Source organism: Cololabis saira, chromosome 22, assembly GCF_033807715.1.
Source record: "Cololabis saira isolate AMF1-May2022 chromosome 22, fColSai1.1, whole genome shotgun sequence".
Lineage (NCBI taxonomy): Eukaryota > Metazoa > Chordata > Actinopteri > Beloniformes > Belonidae > Cololabis > Cololabis saira.
Genome location: NC_084608.1, coordinates 3,202,367 through 3,220,385, shown reverse-complemented (window position 1 = coordinate 3,220,385; position 18,019 = coordinate 3,202,367). Strand labels below are relative to the sequence as shown.

Here is an 18,019-nt window from a genome sequence, read left to right as displayed (position 1 = left end):
TTTGTATAAAGCGTGTGTGTGTTTTGGCTGCTGTACGACTGAATTTCTCCTCTGGGAGATAAATAAAGTCTACTATTCTATTCTATTCTATTCTATAATATATTACAAATAATAGCAGTGACCAAAACACCTGCAGAAATACTGCAGGAATGACATAGCAGCAGTTAAATGCAGCCTTCTGTAAGCTTTAAATATCCACTGGGCTTACATCAAATACATCAAAACACAACAATAAAAAACACTTTTCTGAACTTATCAATATGACTCTGTCCTTCACAGGATAAGTAAAATGGATCACTGCAAAAACTCTAAATCTTAACAAGAATATTTGTCTTATTTCTAGTTAAAATGTCTCATTTTAGTAAAAAAAATCTCATTACACTTAAAACAAGACTCATCACTGGAAAAAACAACCATTTTCACCTGTTTCAAGTAGATTTTCACTTGAAATAAGTAGAAAAATCTGCCAGTGGAACAAGATTTTTTTGCTTTTAATAAGAAGATAAATCTTGTCCCACTGGCAGATTTTTCTACTTATTTCAAGTGAAAATTGACTTGAAACAGGTGAAAATTGTCAAATAAGTTATTTTTCTGGTGATGACTCTAAATGTTGAAATAGCAGTAAAACCACATTCATTGATGAAATGACATAAGGGATGGAAAGGGGGGGTGGCAGTTTTACAGGGGGGATGATCTGGACCGTTTTTATTTCAGGTTGGATGCCATCCCCCCTCATCCCCCCTCATCTCCAGTACTGGGTACAACTCCTGTCACAGCAGCAGTAGCAGTCCATCAATCCACACTAATACATTTCTCCAGAATGAGTATAGTATAGTACATACTATTGAGTACGTACTAATGTTTCGGATGCACTAAAAAAATCTCACATACTGGTTTTGCTACTCAGGGTGGAAGTGTGGAATTTCGGATGCAGCCCAGGGCTTTTTGTAGCCTGTAGACTTTACTCGAGCTTTTGTTGGCATGGCAGCCTTGTCTGAAACCTGTTCACGTCCACCATAAATCAGGCTTTCAATTAGAACTTCCGTCTGAGTAAATAAAACTGGGCTTTTCAAAATAAAGGTATCTGAGTGAGCTACATGAAATAGTTCAGTACAGACTGCACAATTCTCGACAAGCCCCGCGTGACGTCACCAAAGCCACCGTGAAGAGGCCTTTAAAGTACGTTTTCTTCATACTGTGAAACATCACGATGTAAATGGTTAGGGTTAGGGTTAGGGTTAAACAAACGAGCGCGGGAAAGCAGCTGGGACACTCTTAAATCCAGCTCTGCAGAGTTGCCTGCCAACGTTTGCAGCAGAATAACTCATTTATTATGAAGAATAACTGGTTTCAAATGTAATTTAGGATGAAAAATCATCACCATGGCATTCAGCCAACGTTGGGTTAGCACAAGCTTGGACTGAAGAGGTGACGGTGATCGCAGGCCACTGGCTAATCCAGCTGCCAATCAACAAAACATGTCATCAAAAAAAATAAAAATAATTATTAAAAAAATTATATAAAAAAGAAAGTACCCCCTATATAGCCCTAAATATGTTCATTTCTGCTGTAGAGGAACCGCAGGTCTGGATCCATCAGCGTCGCCAGACATATTTTACTGGGGCACATGCATTGATCTGCAGGGGCCCAGTATAAATTTCACCAGTAAAAAAAAAAAAAATCACTTAGCAGTTTTACATATATAAGTCTACATATACACTGTATCTGTCTCTCCTCTCTCTGTTCTTCATCCTCTTTTTCTTCTCTTTCTTTTCCTGCTCTACCCGGCTGGTCTTCAGCAGGAGGGTCCCCCTTATGATCCGTAGTTTATGTAATAATTGACCGGGGGTCATGTTCTGGTCTCTGCATGGTTTTTATTGTAATAAACTGGATTATCTGGGTCTATAACCCGGTCTATAATTGAGTATTTAAATGAGTGTTTGAATTCCAGACAATTATGAGCCTTCAAAAGTCAGAAAATGCATACATTTCCTTTAATGCTCCTGATGTTTCATCCTGTTAATGTCTCTTTTAGCCGTTTCTATGGAAACAGAACCTGGTTACGTGGTGGCTGCAGGCGCTGTTTCATTTTGACCACCTTCCTGCTCTCCTCTCCTGATGAACATGGTTGTACCTGAACGCATCCCAACACATCACACTTCATTATCAACACTCTAAACATATACTCGTAGAACTCTTTAATAATATAAGTTATCTATCAATCTTTACAAAAATAAACAGTCTGGGATGAGACGCAGCGAGACACTGCCAACCATGTGACTGTAAGCTGCAGACAGGGGGCGCTATTCATCCCAACAAAAACTAATAAATACAATAAAACTCGCTGCAGCTGAAGGGCAGAAAAAAACAACAACAGAAAGTTCATTGAGATCTAAACTCCAGACGAGTCGGGGCTCCAGCGGGCCGTCGTGGTGAAGGTCATCTCTGATCCAAACACACTCCCGCCAGAACCTGGTTCAAACTGAAACGGGAAATCAAACTCTGTGGCTCCTCGTTTCGGTCGTCAGCCGTCTGGATCTGCGGCTTCGCAGTTTCACGTCTGTGCGGTCAAATCTGGCACAGTTCTGGTTCTGATCTGTGAGACAAACATCAGTCCTGATGTTGGCGGCACAGAACACCCAAACGGACCACATAAAAAGATGAAAAGTAAAAAAACGTAACAGTCGTAACGATAAGCGCTGACGGTCAACGTTGTTCAGCAACAAACCGACACACATGCAGGTGAGCAGGAAACCAGGAAAATGTGCTCCGGATCAATACGCTGTAATCCAGGTGATAGGTAAAACATGATTGATCTTCTTTTACAATAAAACAACTTATCAGTGGAGCAAATTTATCCCCCAAAAACTATTTTTTCGACTGTTCTCTAGCTAAATTTGTGCTTCCTGTTCTCCAGAGCTCCATGTGAGCCTGCTGGCCCGCTAACGGGCTGAAGGTGAGGGGGTGAGAAACTAGAGGTGCTGGTTCCAGCAGGATAACACACTAACGGGCCGGCCCGTCAGGACATGACGCCGAACACGGGGTTGTGTCGACAGATGCTCGGGCCGATCTCGTCGTAGTCCTTCTTCGAGTGACACACTTGGGAGAACTCCGGCTACAGGCACAAAAACACACCAGAAACTGTGTCAACAACAGCAACAACAGACAACACCAAAATCTGTGTGTTTTGCTGGTCGCTTTCAGAAATAATTTCGCTTGAACACCTTTGCGTAAGCTTTGTGTGAAGAGAGGACGTCTTATAAAGACAGTTTGTCTCGTTTCAAGTTCAGTTTCAAGATTAAGACCGGGCTTCAAAGCTGAGCTTCAGTCAGTTTAAGATTCAATTCAACTTTATTTATATAGCATCTATTACAACAGAAGTTGTTTCTAAGCGCTTTCCAGAGACCAGAACGTAACCCCCGAGCATTTACCGTATTTTCTGGACTATAAGCCGCTACTTTTTTCATAGGTTTTCAACCATGCAGCTTATACAAAGATGCAGCTATTCTGTGGATTTTTCTTCCACCGCTCGGGGCGCTCTAACCGGAATTAGAATCAAAACTAAGACAAAATAAATGCAAAGAAGAATACGCTACTTCTTCTTTTGCAGAAAGAAGTAGGTAGAAGCAGATTTCAAACAGATAAACAGATAAATAAATAGCGGTTATTTTCTCTTGGTTCTGTCCCGTTTTAATCAGTAAAGTTGCTGCCGTGTTAAAAGACACTGTTAGGAAAGGATCTATTTAGGTACAAACATGTACATCATTTACAGTGGAAAATCCTTCTGTACATGTAGTGAATAATATCTAATCTAACAACATAAATATCTGCGGCTAAATATCTTTTTTTTTTTTAAATAGAGCAGATGCGGCTTGTATGCAGGTGCAGCTTATAGTCCAGAAAATACGGTATTATCAATTATTAGGTATGAATGGTGGTGTGTCGTTACTCACCGTGGATGCCAGCATGGAGCCTCCAAACCAGACAGCGTAGCGCTGCATGTGGTGCGTGACCACCTGGACCTCCATGGGCTTCGGCTGAAACAACACAAACAAATCTATGTTGTAGTAAATACGCAGAGTCTGACTTTATTCCCGTGGCTTCTCTCCAAAAGATTGTCTCCAAACATTGGGTTTTAAATGTTGTTCCAGGGACCAGTAAGAAATGAGTGAAGATGACATGGTTTGCTTTAAGGGTCAGTAATGAGGTGTGGAGATCCTCAGGGTTCCATTGTGGGACCTCCTCGGTTTTTTTATTTACATGTCTGACAGACAGACAGACAGACAGACAGACAGACAGACAGACAGACAGACAGACAGACGTACAGTACAGTACCCTTGGGTGAAATTGATTTAGGTGACACATTTCCAAACCATGAAGCAAGACAGAAAGATAAAACTGATTCTATAAAAGCACGATAAAACAGAGACCATCAGAATTATCGGAAATGTTTCATAACAGCAATCAGAACAAACAAGCATCACAGAGGTTTTCCACCCAATCACTGCCTTGGTGTGCGCCTGACCTTTATCCGTCCTCCACTCAGCTCTTCACTCAGCTTCAGCCGGGCGTCCACCACCCTCTTCACGTCTCTCTGCACCCGCCGCCCAAAGTCTCTGAACATGGTGGATCCTCCGGACAGCACGATGTTCTGAGACATGGATGACACCACAGTTTCCACTCAGCCATGTCTCATCAGGGTTCACACTTGTATTTCATCTTCAAGAAGTGACCCACGTGACCCAGCGACCCGACCATACTCAAGTTTACCGCTTTAGTTGGGCTGGCTCAGGAGGTGATGTTTGTGTCTGCTTTTGATTTGGAGTTTGAGATTTTTATATATTTTTTTGTTCTCAACTTGAGCCTGGTTCAACCCACAACCCCGAGTCCAGGGGTTTGAGTTCCAAGAAGCACAGTTGACCACCATGAAAATAAGACACAAGAATAAACACTTCCACACTGGTGTGCGCTGTCATTCTTTTGCCAGGTTTCTGGTGTGCAGGGATGGTCTTACAAACCTAACCCAACATTACTGTAAAAGGTTGTCTTCATCAGGCTCCAGTAGGACTGGTTGCTCTAATCCCAAAAAGTATTTTGTCCATTATTATCATCAAAATATAGATGTTTTCAGATGATGTGGTGAACAGTCACAGCCCTGGGTTAACTGAGAGGAGCTGATCAGACTGAGTCATGATCCATGTTGTGGAACGACGGCTCAGGTTTAGTTGACACGGGTCCAGAGAAGCTCATGTTCTGGGTGTCAGGTTTTCTGGGTCAGCCCTCAGGTCTGGACTGTTTAACACAGAGGTTTTCAACTGGTTTTGTCCCGGGGACCACCATTATAACCAAGAAGCAACTCGGGGACCACTGCTTTTGGGGATGTTTGTTTTCTTTTGCACCTTGCTTTTAATTAAGAGTAAGGGCCTATATAGGCTATTTATTTGCACCTCTTTGCCATAAAAAAAAAAAAAAACAGTTAATGAAAAATGAACAATATGAAGAGGGGCTTATAATATTACAAAGTTCACTCTCACTCATTTGACATAATTTGGATGGGTAAATTATTCACAAAAATGAATAGTAAATGGAAAATAAATTGAGTCTAAAGAATAAATATATCTTTTTTATATTATTATTATTGTTTTTCCATTTACAATTTCATGGACCACCTGCAATACCACCACGGACCACCAGAGGGCCGCGGACCACCGGTTGACAATCCCAGGTCTAACATACAGACCAAAGGAGCATGGCCCACAACAACCACGCTGTGTTTGTTGGTGACTCACCTTGTAGAGCGGCCTCCGAACATCGATGGGACAGCTCTGGATCACCTCGTCAACAACATCAGAGATGGGCTGCATGAAGTCTGGGTTAGCAAACTGGAAAACACATTTATGGACACAAGCTTCATGTTTTCATATCATGAGACAGCCAACAGTTTACATGAACCTCCATCTCTGTAGTTTAGTGAGTTTCAACTTCACTGAAAACAAACCAGTTTCATTTTTGGTTCATGGTTGTTTTCATCTTCAGCTTCAACTCTGGTCAGAAAATCTCACCTTTCAGGTCCTCGACAGGACATTTACCACAACAGAAAATGGAATAGACTATATTTACTGTCAAACCTGCATCAACTAATCTTTCTATAAACCCCACTCATCCACTTTTATCCAGAATCACGGCATCAATGTTGATTGCTATGCTGATGATACGCAACTGTATTTGCCTGTGAAGATGAAACAGAAAAGAGTGATGCTGAAAACTAATTCAGGTGTTTGTGTCTTCTAGACTAGATTACTGTATTGACAGGAGAGGAATCAGCAGGAGAGACCACGTCTCTCCTGTGTTAGCCTCCCTCCATTGGCTCCCTGTCAAATTCAAAGTTCTGTTACTTATAACATGTGTATAAAGTCCTAAACATCCAAACTCCTGGTTTCTTCAAGACCTGATAGTGCCTTATGTTCCTGGCAGAGCTCTCCGTTCTCGGAGTGCAGGTTTATTCGTAGTTCCTAGAGGATCCAAATGTAGATTTGGAGAACGGGTCTTCTGCTATCAGGCACCATTACTATGGAACCAACTTCCAATCTGGGTTAAGGAGGCTGACACCACCTCCACCTTTAAAACTAAACTTAAAACCTTTCTGTTTAGTAAAGTTATAGTTAGTGTAAACTCTAGTGGTTTAGGGCCAGTAGTCATAGCTGCAGCTGCAGCTACCAGACGGTCTGAAACAGAGCTTCATCCTGGATTTGCTGCTATAGAGCTACGCTGCAGAGGGTCACCAACATGATCCATTGACCTGCAGCAGTGCACTGATTGGACTTGATTAGGAAAGGCACACACCTGTCTATGTAAGACCTTACAGTTTACGGTGCGTGTCAGAGCAAATGAGAATCATGAGGTTGAAGAAACTGCCCAAGGAGCTCAGAGACAGAATTGTGGCAAGGCACAAATGTGGCCAAGGTTACAAAAGAATGTCTGCAGCACTCAAAGTTCTTAAGAGTACAGGGACCGCGGGCCGCTCGGTGGCGCAGTGGGTTAAGCGGCGGCTCATATACTGAGGCTACAGTCCTCCTGCAGCGGTCGCGGGTTCGAATCCAGCCCGCGCACCTTTGCTGCGGGTCTTCCCCGTTCTCTCTCTCTACCACTTTCCAGTCTGCATCTCAATAAAGGGCCACTAGAGCCCAAAAAAAAGAGTAAAGGGACCGCCACAATCCTTAAATATGTAAAGAAAAACTTGTCCTGTGCATTTGTGAAACGGTGTGTGCATTTGCGAATTATGAGACTGTTCTAGCTCCATAGTGTTGGGTCCCGTGGGACCTGGCGGGACCCAATCCACATGCAGCCCTCTAGCTCCAGGTACCTCAGAAGAATGTGTACACCAACTGTGATCAGATGTTTTCATGTTTCCAGACATAAAAAAAAAAAAAAAAAAAAAATCATAGAATTAAGGTGACTGAATGCTTATATGCTGTTTGTAAGGTGGGATCTGTGTCTTCACCTCAGGGTGGAAAAAGATTTCAGGGCCCAGGAAGCGTTCGTAGCCCACGTCGATGTGGAAGGCGGTCTTACTGACGGAGTTGATTCCTCTGTACTGTTTAATCCACTTCCCCGGGTCAGAGTCGTACTTTGTGAACTCCTTCACGATGTCCGGACAGATGTAACAGTACCGCTCCTACGAACGCAAGGACGAGCACAAAGATACGCAGATCTACACACCAAACCAACTTCAACAGAATCAACACCCAGAAACCGTGCATAGAGGAGCAGCAGAGGAGAAGAGAGAGCGAAGCGGAGGAGGAAGTGGGCACCTTGACGGCCTTGGCGGTCTCCAGCGACTGCTCCGGAGGAATCCCCACTTCCCTGTCTCTGAGCAGCTGCTGGATGAAGAAGGTGATGTCCCTCCCTGCTATGGGGATGTGCTTGATGCAGCTGCCAATCACGTAGCCCTCCGCCTGAGACAGACAGACACACCCACCAATCAGGGATCAGGAAAGCTTTGGCCCACCCCCTGTAGGGTAAAAGTGCACCTGCGTGTGTGTTAGGGCTGGGCCATGAATCCCTTTCATTCATTACTATGAACATTTAGTTAATGGTGATTTTAGAACATCAAAAGGGCTTTAATGACACTTTAATTGTGGGAAGGTGGCTCAGTTGGTAGAGCGTTCGCCCATGAACCTGAAGGTCAGTGGTTTGAACCCTAGTTCCTCCTGTGTCCACCAAAGTGTCCTTGGGCAAGACACTGAATCCCCCGGTTGCTCCCGGTTGTCAGGCCAGCGCCGTTGTATGGCAGCTCCGCCCACAACCGGTGTGTGAATGTGTGCGTGTGTGGGTGGATGTTTGCAGTGTAAAGCGCTTTGGGGCTGTAGGAGTACAGCTGGAAACCACTATATAAGTGTAAGCCATTTACCATTTTACCATTTAATTCACATAATGATGATAACAAACGGCCACTGCTCCCATGAGCCTTTGCAGTTGCCTGGTGTGGGCTGAGGAGCCTGGATCCATCCACGTCCTGAATAACATCAGCCATCATTTATTTTAGGATGAACAAACTGAAGAATTCCTTTTTCTACTCCTTTTTTTGGGGGTAAAATAAACAGATTGAAATCAAGATCAGAGGTGGTGTTGGGTCCCATCAGCCAGCTCTCGTGTGTGTGTGTGTGTGTGTGTGTCTGCGTGTCTGTGTGTCTGTGCGTGTCTGTGCGTGTCTGTGCGTGCCTGTGCGTGTCTGTGTGTGCGTGTGTGCATGTGTGCATGTGTGTGCATGTGTGCATGTGTGTGCATGTGTGCATGTGTGTGTGTGCATGTGTGTGTGTGTGCATGTGTGTGTGTGTGCATGTGTGTGTGTGTGCATGTGTGTGTGTGTGCATGTGTGTGTGTGTGCATGTGTGTGTGTGTGCATGTGTGTGTGTGTGCATGTGTGTGTGTGCATGTGTGTGTGTGTGCATGTGTGTGTGTGCATGTGTGTGTGTGCATGCGTGCGTGCGTGCGTGCGTGCGTGCGTGCGTGCGTCTTACTACAGGGATGGCGTGTGTCACGCCGTCTCCGCTGTCAATGACGATGCCGGTCAGAGTCCTCTGTCCCACCTGCCGGGACGTCCATGACGCCGCCAACGCCAGTACAGCCTGACGGAGAAGACACACTTCACTAAACACCTGGAAACTCTTTAGTTCAGCGGTCGGCAACCCAAAATGTTAAAGAGCCGTATTGGACCAAAAACACAAAAAACAAAAATGTCTGGAGCCGCAAAAAATGAAAAGTCTTGTATCAGCCTTAGAATGAAGACAACACATGCTGCATGTTTCTATATTAGTTATAACTGGGGGAAGATTTTTCTTTTCATTATGCACTTCGAGAAAAAAGTCAGAATGTCGAGAAAAAAGTCAGAATGTCGAGAAAAAAGTCTAAATGTCGAGAAAAAAGTCGAAATGTTGAGGAAATAGTCAAAATTTCAAGAAAAAAGTCGAAATGTTGAGGAAATAGTCAAAATTTCAAGAAAAAAGTCAAAATGTTGAGAAAAAAGTCAAAATGTCGAGAAAAAAGTCGAAATGTCGAGAAAAAAGTTGAAATGTTGAGAAAAAAGTTGAAATGTCGAGAAAAAAGTCGAAATGTCGAGAAAAAAGTCGAAATGTCGAGAAAAAAATCGAAATGTCGAGAAAAAAATCGAAATGTCGAGGAAAAAGTCGAAATGTCGAGAAAAAAGTCAAAATGTCGAGAAAAAAGTCAAAATGTCGAGAAAAAAGTCGAAATGTCGAGAAAAAAGTCAAAATGTCGAGAAAAAAGTCGAAATGTCGAGAAAAAAGTCGAAATGTCGAGAAAAAAGTCGAAATGTCGAGGAAAAAGTCGAAATGTCGAGGAAAAAGTTGAAATGTCGAGAAAAAAGTCAAAATGTCGAGAAAAAAGTCAAAATGTCGAGAAAAAAGTCAAAATGTCGAGAAAAAAGTCGAAATGTCGAGAAAAAAGTCAAAATGTCGAGAAAAAAGTCGAAATGTCGAGAAAAAAGTTGAAATGTCGAGGAAAAAGTTGAAATGTCGAGAAAAAAGTCAAAATGTCGAGAAAAAAGTCGAAATGTCGAGAAAGAAGTCGAAATGTCGAGAAAAAGTTGAAATGTCGAGGAAAAAGTTGAAATGTCGAGGAAAAGGTCAAAACTTCAAGAAAAAAGGGCCGCTCGGTGGCGCAGTGGGTTAAGCAGCGGCTCATATACTGAGGCTACAGTCCTCCTGCAGCGGTCGCAGGTTCGAATCCCGGCCTGCGCACCTTTGCTGCATGTTATCCCAGTTCTCTCTCTCTCTACCCCCTCCATATCTGCAACTTGAATAAAAGGGCCACTAGAGCCCAAAAAAAAAATCTTAAAAAAAAAAAAAAAAAAAAAAAAAAAAAGAAAAAAGTCGAAATGTTGAGAAAAAAGTCGAAATGCCGAGAAAAAAGTCGAAATGTCAAGATTAAAAAAGGAAAGGAAAAAGGAAGAAAAAAAGAGAAAAAAAAAGGAAAACGGAAAAGAAAAAAAAGAAAAAAAAAAGGTCAAACATTTTTGAAAAAGCTCCAGGAGCCACTAGGGCGGCGCTAAAGAGCAGCATGCGGCTTTAGAGCCGCGGGTTGCCGACCCCTGGTTTAGACCTGTTCAAGAATATTCAAAACCTGCTGGAGGATGTCAGAGACGTGCATGTCCCTCTCACTTGTACTGCGATGTAGAGTCCAGGTATGTTGAAGGTCTCGAACATGATCTCCGCTAGGTACTCTCGATTCTCCGGCGTGTTGAGAGGAGGTTCTGTCTGCACACAAATACACGGCTTGTTGTTTCTATGACGACTCAGGTAGGACATCACACTGTCCTGCCTGACCTGAAGGTTGAGGACCCCCCACATTTGCATAAAATACTAAAAACCAAATTCTCAAAGATTAAAAATCCAAATAGACCGAAAATGGAAAAAATGAAAACGGAATGCTGCCCTGGATCTGTTTGGTAATTTTGACCCACACAATGTTTCTGAAAGCAGTTACAGGACTGTCTCAGAAAATTAGAATATTGGGATTTTCTGTAATGCAATTACAAAAACAAAAATGTCATACATTCTGGATTCATTACAAATCAACTGAAATATTGCAAGCCTTTTATTATTTTAATATTGCTGATCATGGCTTACAGCTTAAGAAAACTCAAATATCCTATCTCAAAAAATTAGAATATTCTGGGAATCTTAATCTTAAACTGTAATCCATAGCAATATTAAAATAATAAAAGGCTTGCAATATTTCAGTTGATTCGTAATGAATCCAGAATGTATGATTTTTTTTTTTTTTTTTTTTAATAAATTGCATTACAGAAGATAAAGAACTTTATCACAATATTCTAATTTTCTGAGACAGTCCTGTATATCAGCATTCTGGGAGGTGATTGGTCCTTACAGCATCATTAGCTGCCAATACTTGCTGTTGAATCTCAATATAATACTAGTATTAATATGTTGCAGAACTACAGTCATATCATTCATGCAACAGTTTTAATAGCACTAACCCAAATCAATATCGGAATCGGATTGAATCCAATCTTGATAATCGATTCTGAATCTTAAGAATCAGAATGGATTCTTGACATTTGAATGGATGCGCAGCTGTAGTTCTGCTGCTTCCCAGAGCTACGTACCATGAGGAAGCTGTGGTCTTCAGGTTCAGCTCGCAGGTATTTGAAGATGACCTGCTCCATGAACTTCTCCATCAGATCCCAGTCTTCCACCATCCCATGGCGGATGGGCCACTGACAGACAGACCAGCAGGATGGGTCATTCCTCCTCATTTACTTCACCTTTCATCTTCTCCAGCTACTCCTGCTCCTACCTTGGTTGCATAGTTGGGTTTGTCGATAGCTTCGTCTCCGATGTAGAAGTCCAGGTCATCGATTCCTTTTACAAGCCTCCTCTGGGCCTGCTCTCCAACGCTGGCCGACTCCTTGATTGCGATGCCTGGTGGGCGTCACAAATAAAAAAAAAAAAAATGAATACAGCAGAAAAAAACTTCCAAAGAGATTCAACGTGAACTTCCCGGACAAGTCCCTCAGTATCAGATCACAGCGTCCATCGCTGGTGGAACCAGAGTGGACCACCGAGCAGGACTCTGTGGCTTTTTGACCAGTCGGCTCCATGTTCACAGATGCAAAAATGAAACCTTCAAAGAGAAGAAGACTGTATCTACTGTGGAACAAGGAGGAGGTTCTAGGACAGGGGTCGGCAACCCGCGGCTCTAGAGCCGCATGCGGCTCTTTAGCGCCGCCCTAGTGGCTCCTGGAGCTTTTTCAAAAATGTTTGACCTTTTTTTTCCTTTGTTTCTTTTTTTTCCTTTTTTTTTCTTCCTTTGTCCTTTCCTTTTTAATCTCGACATTTCAACTTTTTTCTTGAAAATTTTGACTTTTTTCTCAACATTTAGATTTTTTTCTCGACATTTTGATTTTTTTCTCGACATTTCGACTTTTTTCTCGAAGTAATATATATAATAATAATGAAAAAAAAACATGCAGCATGTGTTGCCTTCATTCTAAGGCTTATACAAGACTTTTCATTTTTTGCGGCTCCAGACATATTTGTTTTTCGTGTTTTTGGTTCAATATGGATCTAAAACATTTTGGGTTGCCGACCCCTGTTCTAGGAGGTTCTGTTCTGGAGCTGCTTTGCTGCGTCTTGTATGCAGCTACAATGAAATCTCAAGATCATCAAGACCTTCTGGAGACAAATGTGCTGTCCAGTGTCAGGAAGCTTAGTCTCAGTCACAGGGAACGGGTCTTCCAACAAGATAACGACCCAAAACACACAACTAGAACCAGCCAGAACCACTCAGAACCAAACACTGGACTGTTCTGAAGTCCCTTCTATGAGTCCTGATCAACGTCCTGTTGGACATCTGTGGAAACATCTGGAGAAGAAACCCTTCAGACCTGAGACATCTGGAGACGTTTGTTCACAGGGATTTATTTAGCAAAAACAATCAAAAGCTTGTTTTTAAGACATTCAAGGCCTGTTTAAAATAGGTATTAGATGCCATAATATTTCCCTTTTAATAAACTGTGCTTCTGAGGCTTTCTGGGAGTTTGTTCCAGACATGTGGATCATAGAAGCAGAAGGCAGCTTCTCCATGTCTGGTTCTGACTCTGGGAACTGATATAAACCCGGATCCGGATAAGTTGAATTTAACTGAACTGAGTTGATTTAACTAAGTTACTGTTTGCCGTTGCTCCAACGTCCAGTTCCACTCACATCTTAAGGTGTTTTGTCACCATGTGTAAGAGTGTGTTTTCTCTAGTTCTTTAAGAAGTCTTAACTGTATGAACCACTAAAAGAATGATTATTTGATTTGAACGAAGAAGAATAAGGAAGAGCTCTATCATCATTAACGCCAGAGATCTGAGCAAAAACAACAAAGAAACTAGTTTGTTGTCAGGTTGGCCACCGTCAGCGTGAAGCAGCAGACCGATGTGAACGCGTGCATGAGTGATGCTTACAGGACGGCATGATGAACTGCGGCTCTGTGTTCCCTGCATAGCCGATCTTCGTATACCTGCAGGGAGACGGAGAGGTTAGTGCCAACTGTTCAGGACACCTGAAAGCAAATGTTTGTTTTCTTTTGACTCTGAGGGAAAACCACGTGTCATAAAACCGACACTTGGTGACTGACCTGCAAAACAAAACAGCATATAACTTCCTGGTTTGACTGCACTACAGCTGGACATACAGCTGGACGTACAGCAGAGTCTCGCTGGAGATTGATTGATTGATTGATTCCTTCCAAACTGAGCAGAGATCAGGATGGAAGCAACAACAGAGCAACGCCAAAGACATTCACCGCTGCACCCACCCAACCAGATCAGGAGAGGCCCTGTCCTTCACCCGACAATCCTTCACCCATCAGTCCTTCACCCGACAATCCTTCACCCATCAGTCCTTCACCCGACAATCCTTCACCCATCAGTCCTTCACCCATCAGTCCTTCACCCATCAGTCCTTCACCCGACAATCCTTCACCCATCAGTCCTTCACCCGACAATCCTTCACGCATCAGTCCTTCACCCGACAATCCTTCACCCATCAGTCCTTCACCCGACAATCCTTCACGCATCAGTCCTTCACCCGACAATCCTTCACCCATCAGTCCTTCACCCGACAAGCCTTCACCCCACAACTGTACTGTCCACACTCCAAAAGTGTGGCGTGGTCTTGTGTTTATAAGAACTTCCTGGACTCAAAAGACCAGGATTCCTTGTGAACAGAGCATGAGCAGAAAACAAATTCCTGTTCCGTTTGATGGGGATATTCCGTTTGGCGTTTACATGACTGAATATTCGGGTTTTAAAAGGAGTAACCCAGGGGTCATATTGGGGTTTTTAAAAACCGGAATATGAGCAAATTCAGGTTATTCAAAGGGGTTATTGGTGTTTACATGGCCGTGCAAATTCGGGTTATTGCTAATATTCGGGTTTTAAAAGGGTTATTGATGCTGGAAACACAGTCACAGAAGAAACATGTAGCAGGATTTCCGATGTTTCTGGACATGAATGCTGCAGACCACAGAGGACAAAAGAACCATCCAGACTGTTCTAATCAACAAGTCAGCATGGATGCAGAGAAGTGAGCTTTTAGAGAAACATCTGGCCGTATTTGTTCCAGGAACGTCCCTGCACTTTTCAACAAGACCACAAAAGAGCCACCCTGTGGACCTTTTAGAAAGATGTGACGGACACACGGGACTTGTCTGTCCACAGCAGAGGCCGGACAAAAGGACGAAAAAAAAACTATGTCTTCAGAAGAGCACGGGACCAAATTACACGTGAGCACCTGGTTCTCTCCCTCAGTTTGTATCGTCAACATCAGAGCAGCTTGTGAAAGATACAAGTGACGTGGTAAAAACGCCACCTGCCACAAGGTAAATGTAAAAATGACGTCCAATCAAAACGCATTTAAGCATGTAATAATACCTGGAAATACACCCGCCCGTTTACCCTTCCAGTGTGCACATTATTTACACACGTGTGTTTGCACCAGTGTTGAGTCCGTATTTATGTTACAGTTGTTGGGCTTATACATAACAGATGCACCAGTACTTTCTGATTTATTCTGTTTGTCAAATATAATGTCTCGGTAACCTTTGTCAAGGCAAAGTTAAGAAACAAATGAGTTTTTGAAATGTTTACAACAAATGTAACACATCAGGGAGAAATAAAAGTCAAATTAAATGTGCTTTCAGCTTTTGTTGAGTTTGGCGGCATCTTTTGGACAAAAGCGGTAGTGTTTTACCAGAAAGAACACTACGTTTCCCATGAGCACCAGCGCATACTGCCGGAAAACTCCTGTCCCGTCGCGTGCATTTGTTTGATAGTGAATGAAGACGGGACAGACTTTTCTGTTTCACCAAGTGAACAGACGGAACGCAAAAAAAAGATGTTAAACTGCTGGAAAGGAACTGGAATTTACCGGGATACCTTAAACAAGGAAGCCAGGGAGCGGTATTTGGAGAAAATAATGATTATTAATGGTCTGGATCCATATGAAATCCCTACTAAAGAGTGCAGCTCCTCGTCGGAGCTCCACTCTTTAGAAGGATTTACTGCCGCAGTTCTGCAGAACCACCGTCTCCGGCTACCTTGTTTAGGAGTGTTTGGCAGCTGCTTTGGTAAATGTTTGACTCGCCATGCGTTTCAATAAATTTGTATAATAGTACAACATACAGTACATTTTTTGTATTACTCTTACTTCTCTTTTCTTTTTTATTGGCCGCTATATGATGCTGAAGAGGCTCCGAGGCGTGAGCCATATTTTAGTTTTCCTCGTGAGATTATTTTTTTCCTCTGCAGCTACAAATAGAGTTAATATCTTTTCCTCAACAAACTAGTTTTATCTGCAGATTGGGGTTAATTGCGCCGCAGAGAGCTGGCCAGCAACTGCGTTTAGCTGGAGAAGTGGGGAATAAAACCCGTGTTTTGATCCGACCCCGTCTGTGTGCGTGTTAGTTTGTTTACTGTGGAACGTTATGTCGTTACAGCCGCTATCCAACCGAGCCGACGACTCTTTCACTCTTTTAATTTGTTATCTCAGATAATTGGCCGGCCTCCGTGGTTCTGCCTCCGAGCAGGAAAGCGGTGAAAAGTTAAACCATTAGGATCTTTTCCCCACGTCTGTTGTGTGGAGCTGCTGCAGCCACAACGCAGCAACGGGTTACCAGCTTCTGTGGAGCTGCGCTCCAAGCCCCGCCCATTTTCGTCTCGACTGCGAATCGGGAAGGAGGGGGAAGTGACGTATGCCGTAAAGCAGTCAAAGCCGTAAAAATGTGTAGTTTTTTAGTGTGACAGGGTTCCTACCATGCTCCAAGTTACATAGTGCCAGTGAAGGTGATACAGACCCCTCAGACCATGACAGAGGTTCATTAAACCTGTTGGAGGTTGATGTACCATCACAATGACTCTGGATATATTAGATTAAGGTGCAAAAGTTACATAGTGCCGCTTTAAAAGAGTTAAAAGCAATCCTGTGAGCTCTAGTGTTTGTATTATAAAGGCTCGAGAATGAGATCAAATCATATTTAGGTAGAAACAAGCTTTCATTAACTGTATTTGGCCTTCAAATCAACTTTTGGCAGGTAAAAAGACCCATTTTCAGGGGAGAAATCAGATTCTGGCAGGCAATCACTTTTTGGCATGACACCGGCTGTCACAGATCCAGACAGGATCCACATGAGGCTGGACCCCCCCCCCCCCCCCGGCTGCAGCTGCTGCCCCCCCTGCAGCTGTCCTACATTCACAGAACCATCCCAGAACCCTCCCACACCTCCACCCTGATTTATGGTTCCGCGTTAAAAAGACGCCGTAGGCTCTGCGTTGGTGTAAAGGCTGATTTATGGTTCCGCGTTACGTTGCGCGGCGACGCGTACCCAACGCCGTAGGCTACGCCGTCGATTTAACGCGGAACCATAAATCAGCCTTCCATCCAGAACACGCAGCAGAAGTGCAGGGCTCTGATCCGGTCCGGAACCAGAACCAGAACCACTAACATGAACCAGAACCAGCACTAACATGAACCAGCGTGTCTGCAGAGTTCTGCTGTTTTCTAATGGGCCAGACCTTTACCCCGACTGATTGGACATGCAAAAGGGTTCTGGTTCTGACAGGACTGTAATGTTGTGAAGCTCCTGCTGACGTCACGCAGCCCTCTTATTTCATCCCTCATTTCATGTCATGCGTGTGTGTGCGCGTGTGCGCGTCCTCACCCGGTCCCGCAGTCGATCACGCACGGGGGCAGCTGCAGGGCCATGGTGCGGTCCTGGTGCTGCTCCGGCTCGGTCCGGTTCGCTCCAGCGGAGTTTGATGCAGAAACGTGAGAGGACACCGGCGTGCACGCGCGTCCTCCGCGGGTGCGCGCATGTGCGTGTGCGTGTGCAGAGATGTGAGCTGAGTGCGTGTGTGAGGCGGAGCAGTTCCGGGTCAGGGATGGAGAAAATAGAAACAGCTGACTGAGCCCCGCCCCCTTGCATGACCAAGCCCCGCCCCCTGTGTACCAAGCCCCGCCTCCATATCCATGTCTCCTCCTCCTTCCATGGAGCTGCTGCGATACGTCAACGACGCCGCCATATTGGATGTGGCAAGTAAATGGACTTATTTTCAGAAAGCGCCTTTCTACAAAGAAATGTACGTTTTACGTCTCATTTATTCATTCACACACACACTAATATACTTGGGAAACAGTTAGGCACCAAATATAATATATTTAATTTTCTCAGATGGCAAAAATAAGAACTTTATTGATCCCACATGGGAGTAATTCATGTTATATCAGCTATAGAGAACAAGGTAGTGCCGAAAAACAATATATATCCCCCTCTCAAAAATAAGAATGTTATTTGTTGTCTGAAAAATGGTCCAAATGTTATTTTGTCTGAAAAATTGTTCAAATGTTATTTTATTATCTGAAAAATGGTTCAAATATGTTATTTTGTTACTTAAAAAATGTCAAATATGTTTTGTTGATGAGAAAATATGTTT

At 43.4% G+C, this 18,019-nt stretch overlaps 1 protein-coding gene across 1 annotated transcript; it reads right to left on the bottom strand.

The window, feature by feature from the left end:
* Window positions 1-744: 744 nt before the first annotated feature.
* Window positions 745-17,453, bottom strand: LOC133423500 (actin-related protein 3B-like). The gene is made up of 12 exons (XM_061713692.1): window positions 17,248-17,453; window positions 13,493-13,548; window positions 11,839-11,963; window positions 11,648-11,758; window positions 10,680-10,775; window positions 9,021-9,128; window positions 7,812-7,955; window positions 7,502-7,675; window positions 5,790-5,882; window positions 4,526-4,651; window positions 3,954-4,037; window positions 745-3,115 (listed from the first exon to the last, which is right to left on the bottom strand). The coding sequence occupies exons 1-12, from the start codon at window positions 17,289-17,291 to the stop codon at window positions 3,020-3,022; spliced, it is 1,257 nt and encodes a 418-aa protein (XP_061569676.1). The 5' UTR covers window positions 17,292-17,453; the 3' UTR covers window positions 745-3,019.
* Window positions 17,454-18,019: the final 566 nt, after the last annotated feature.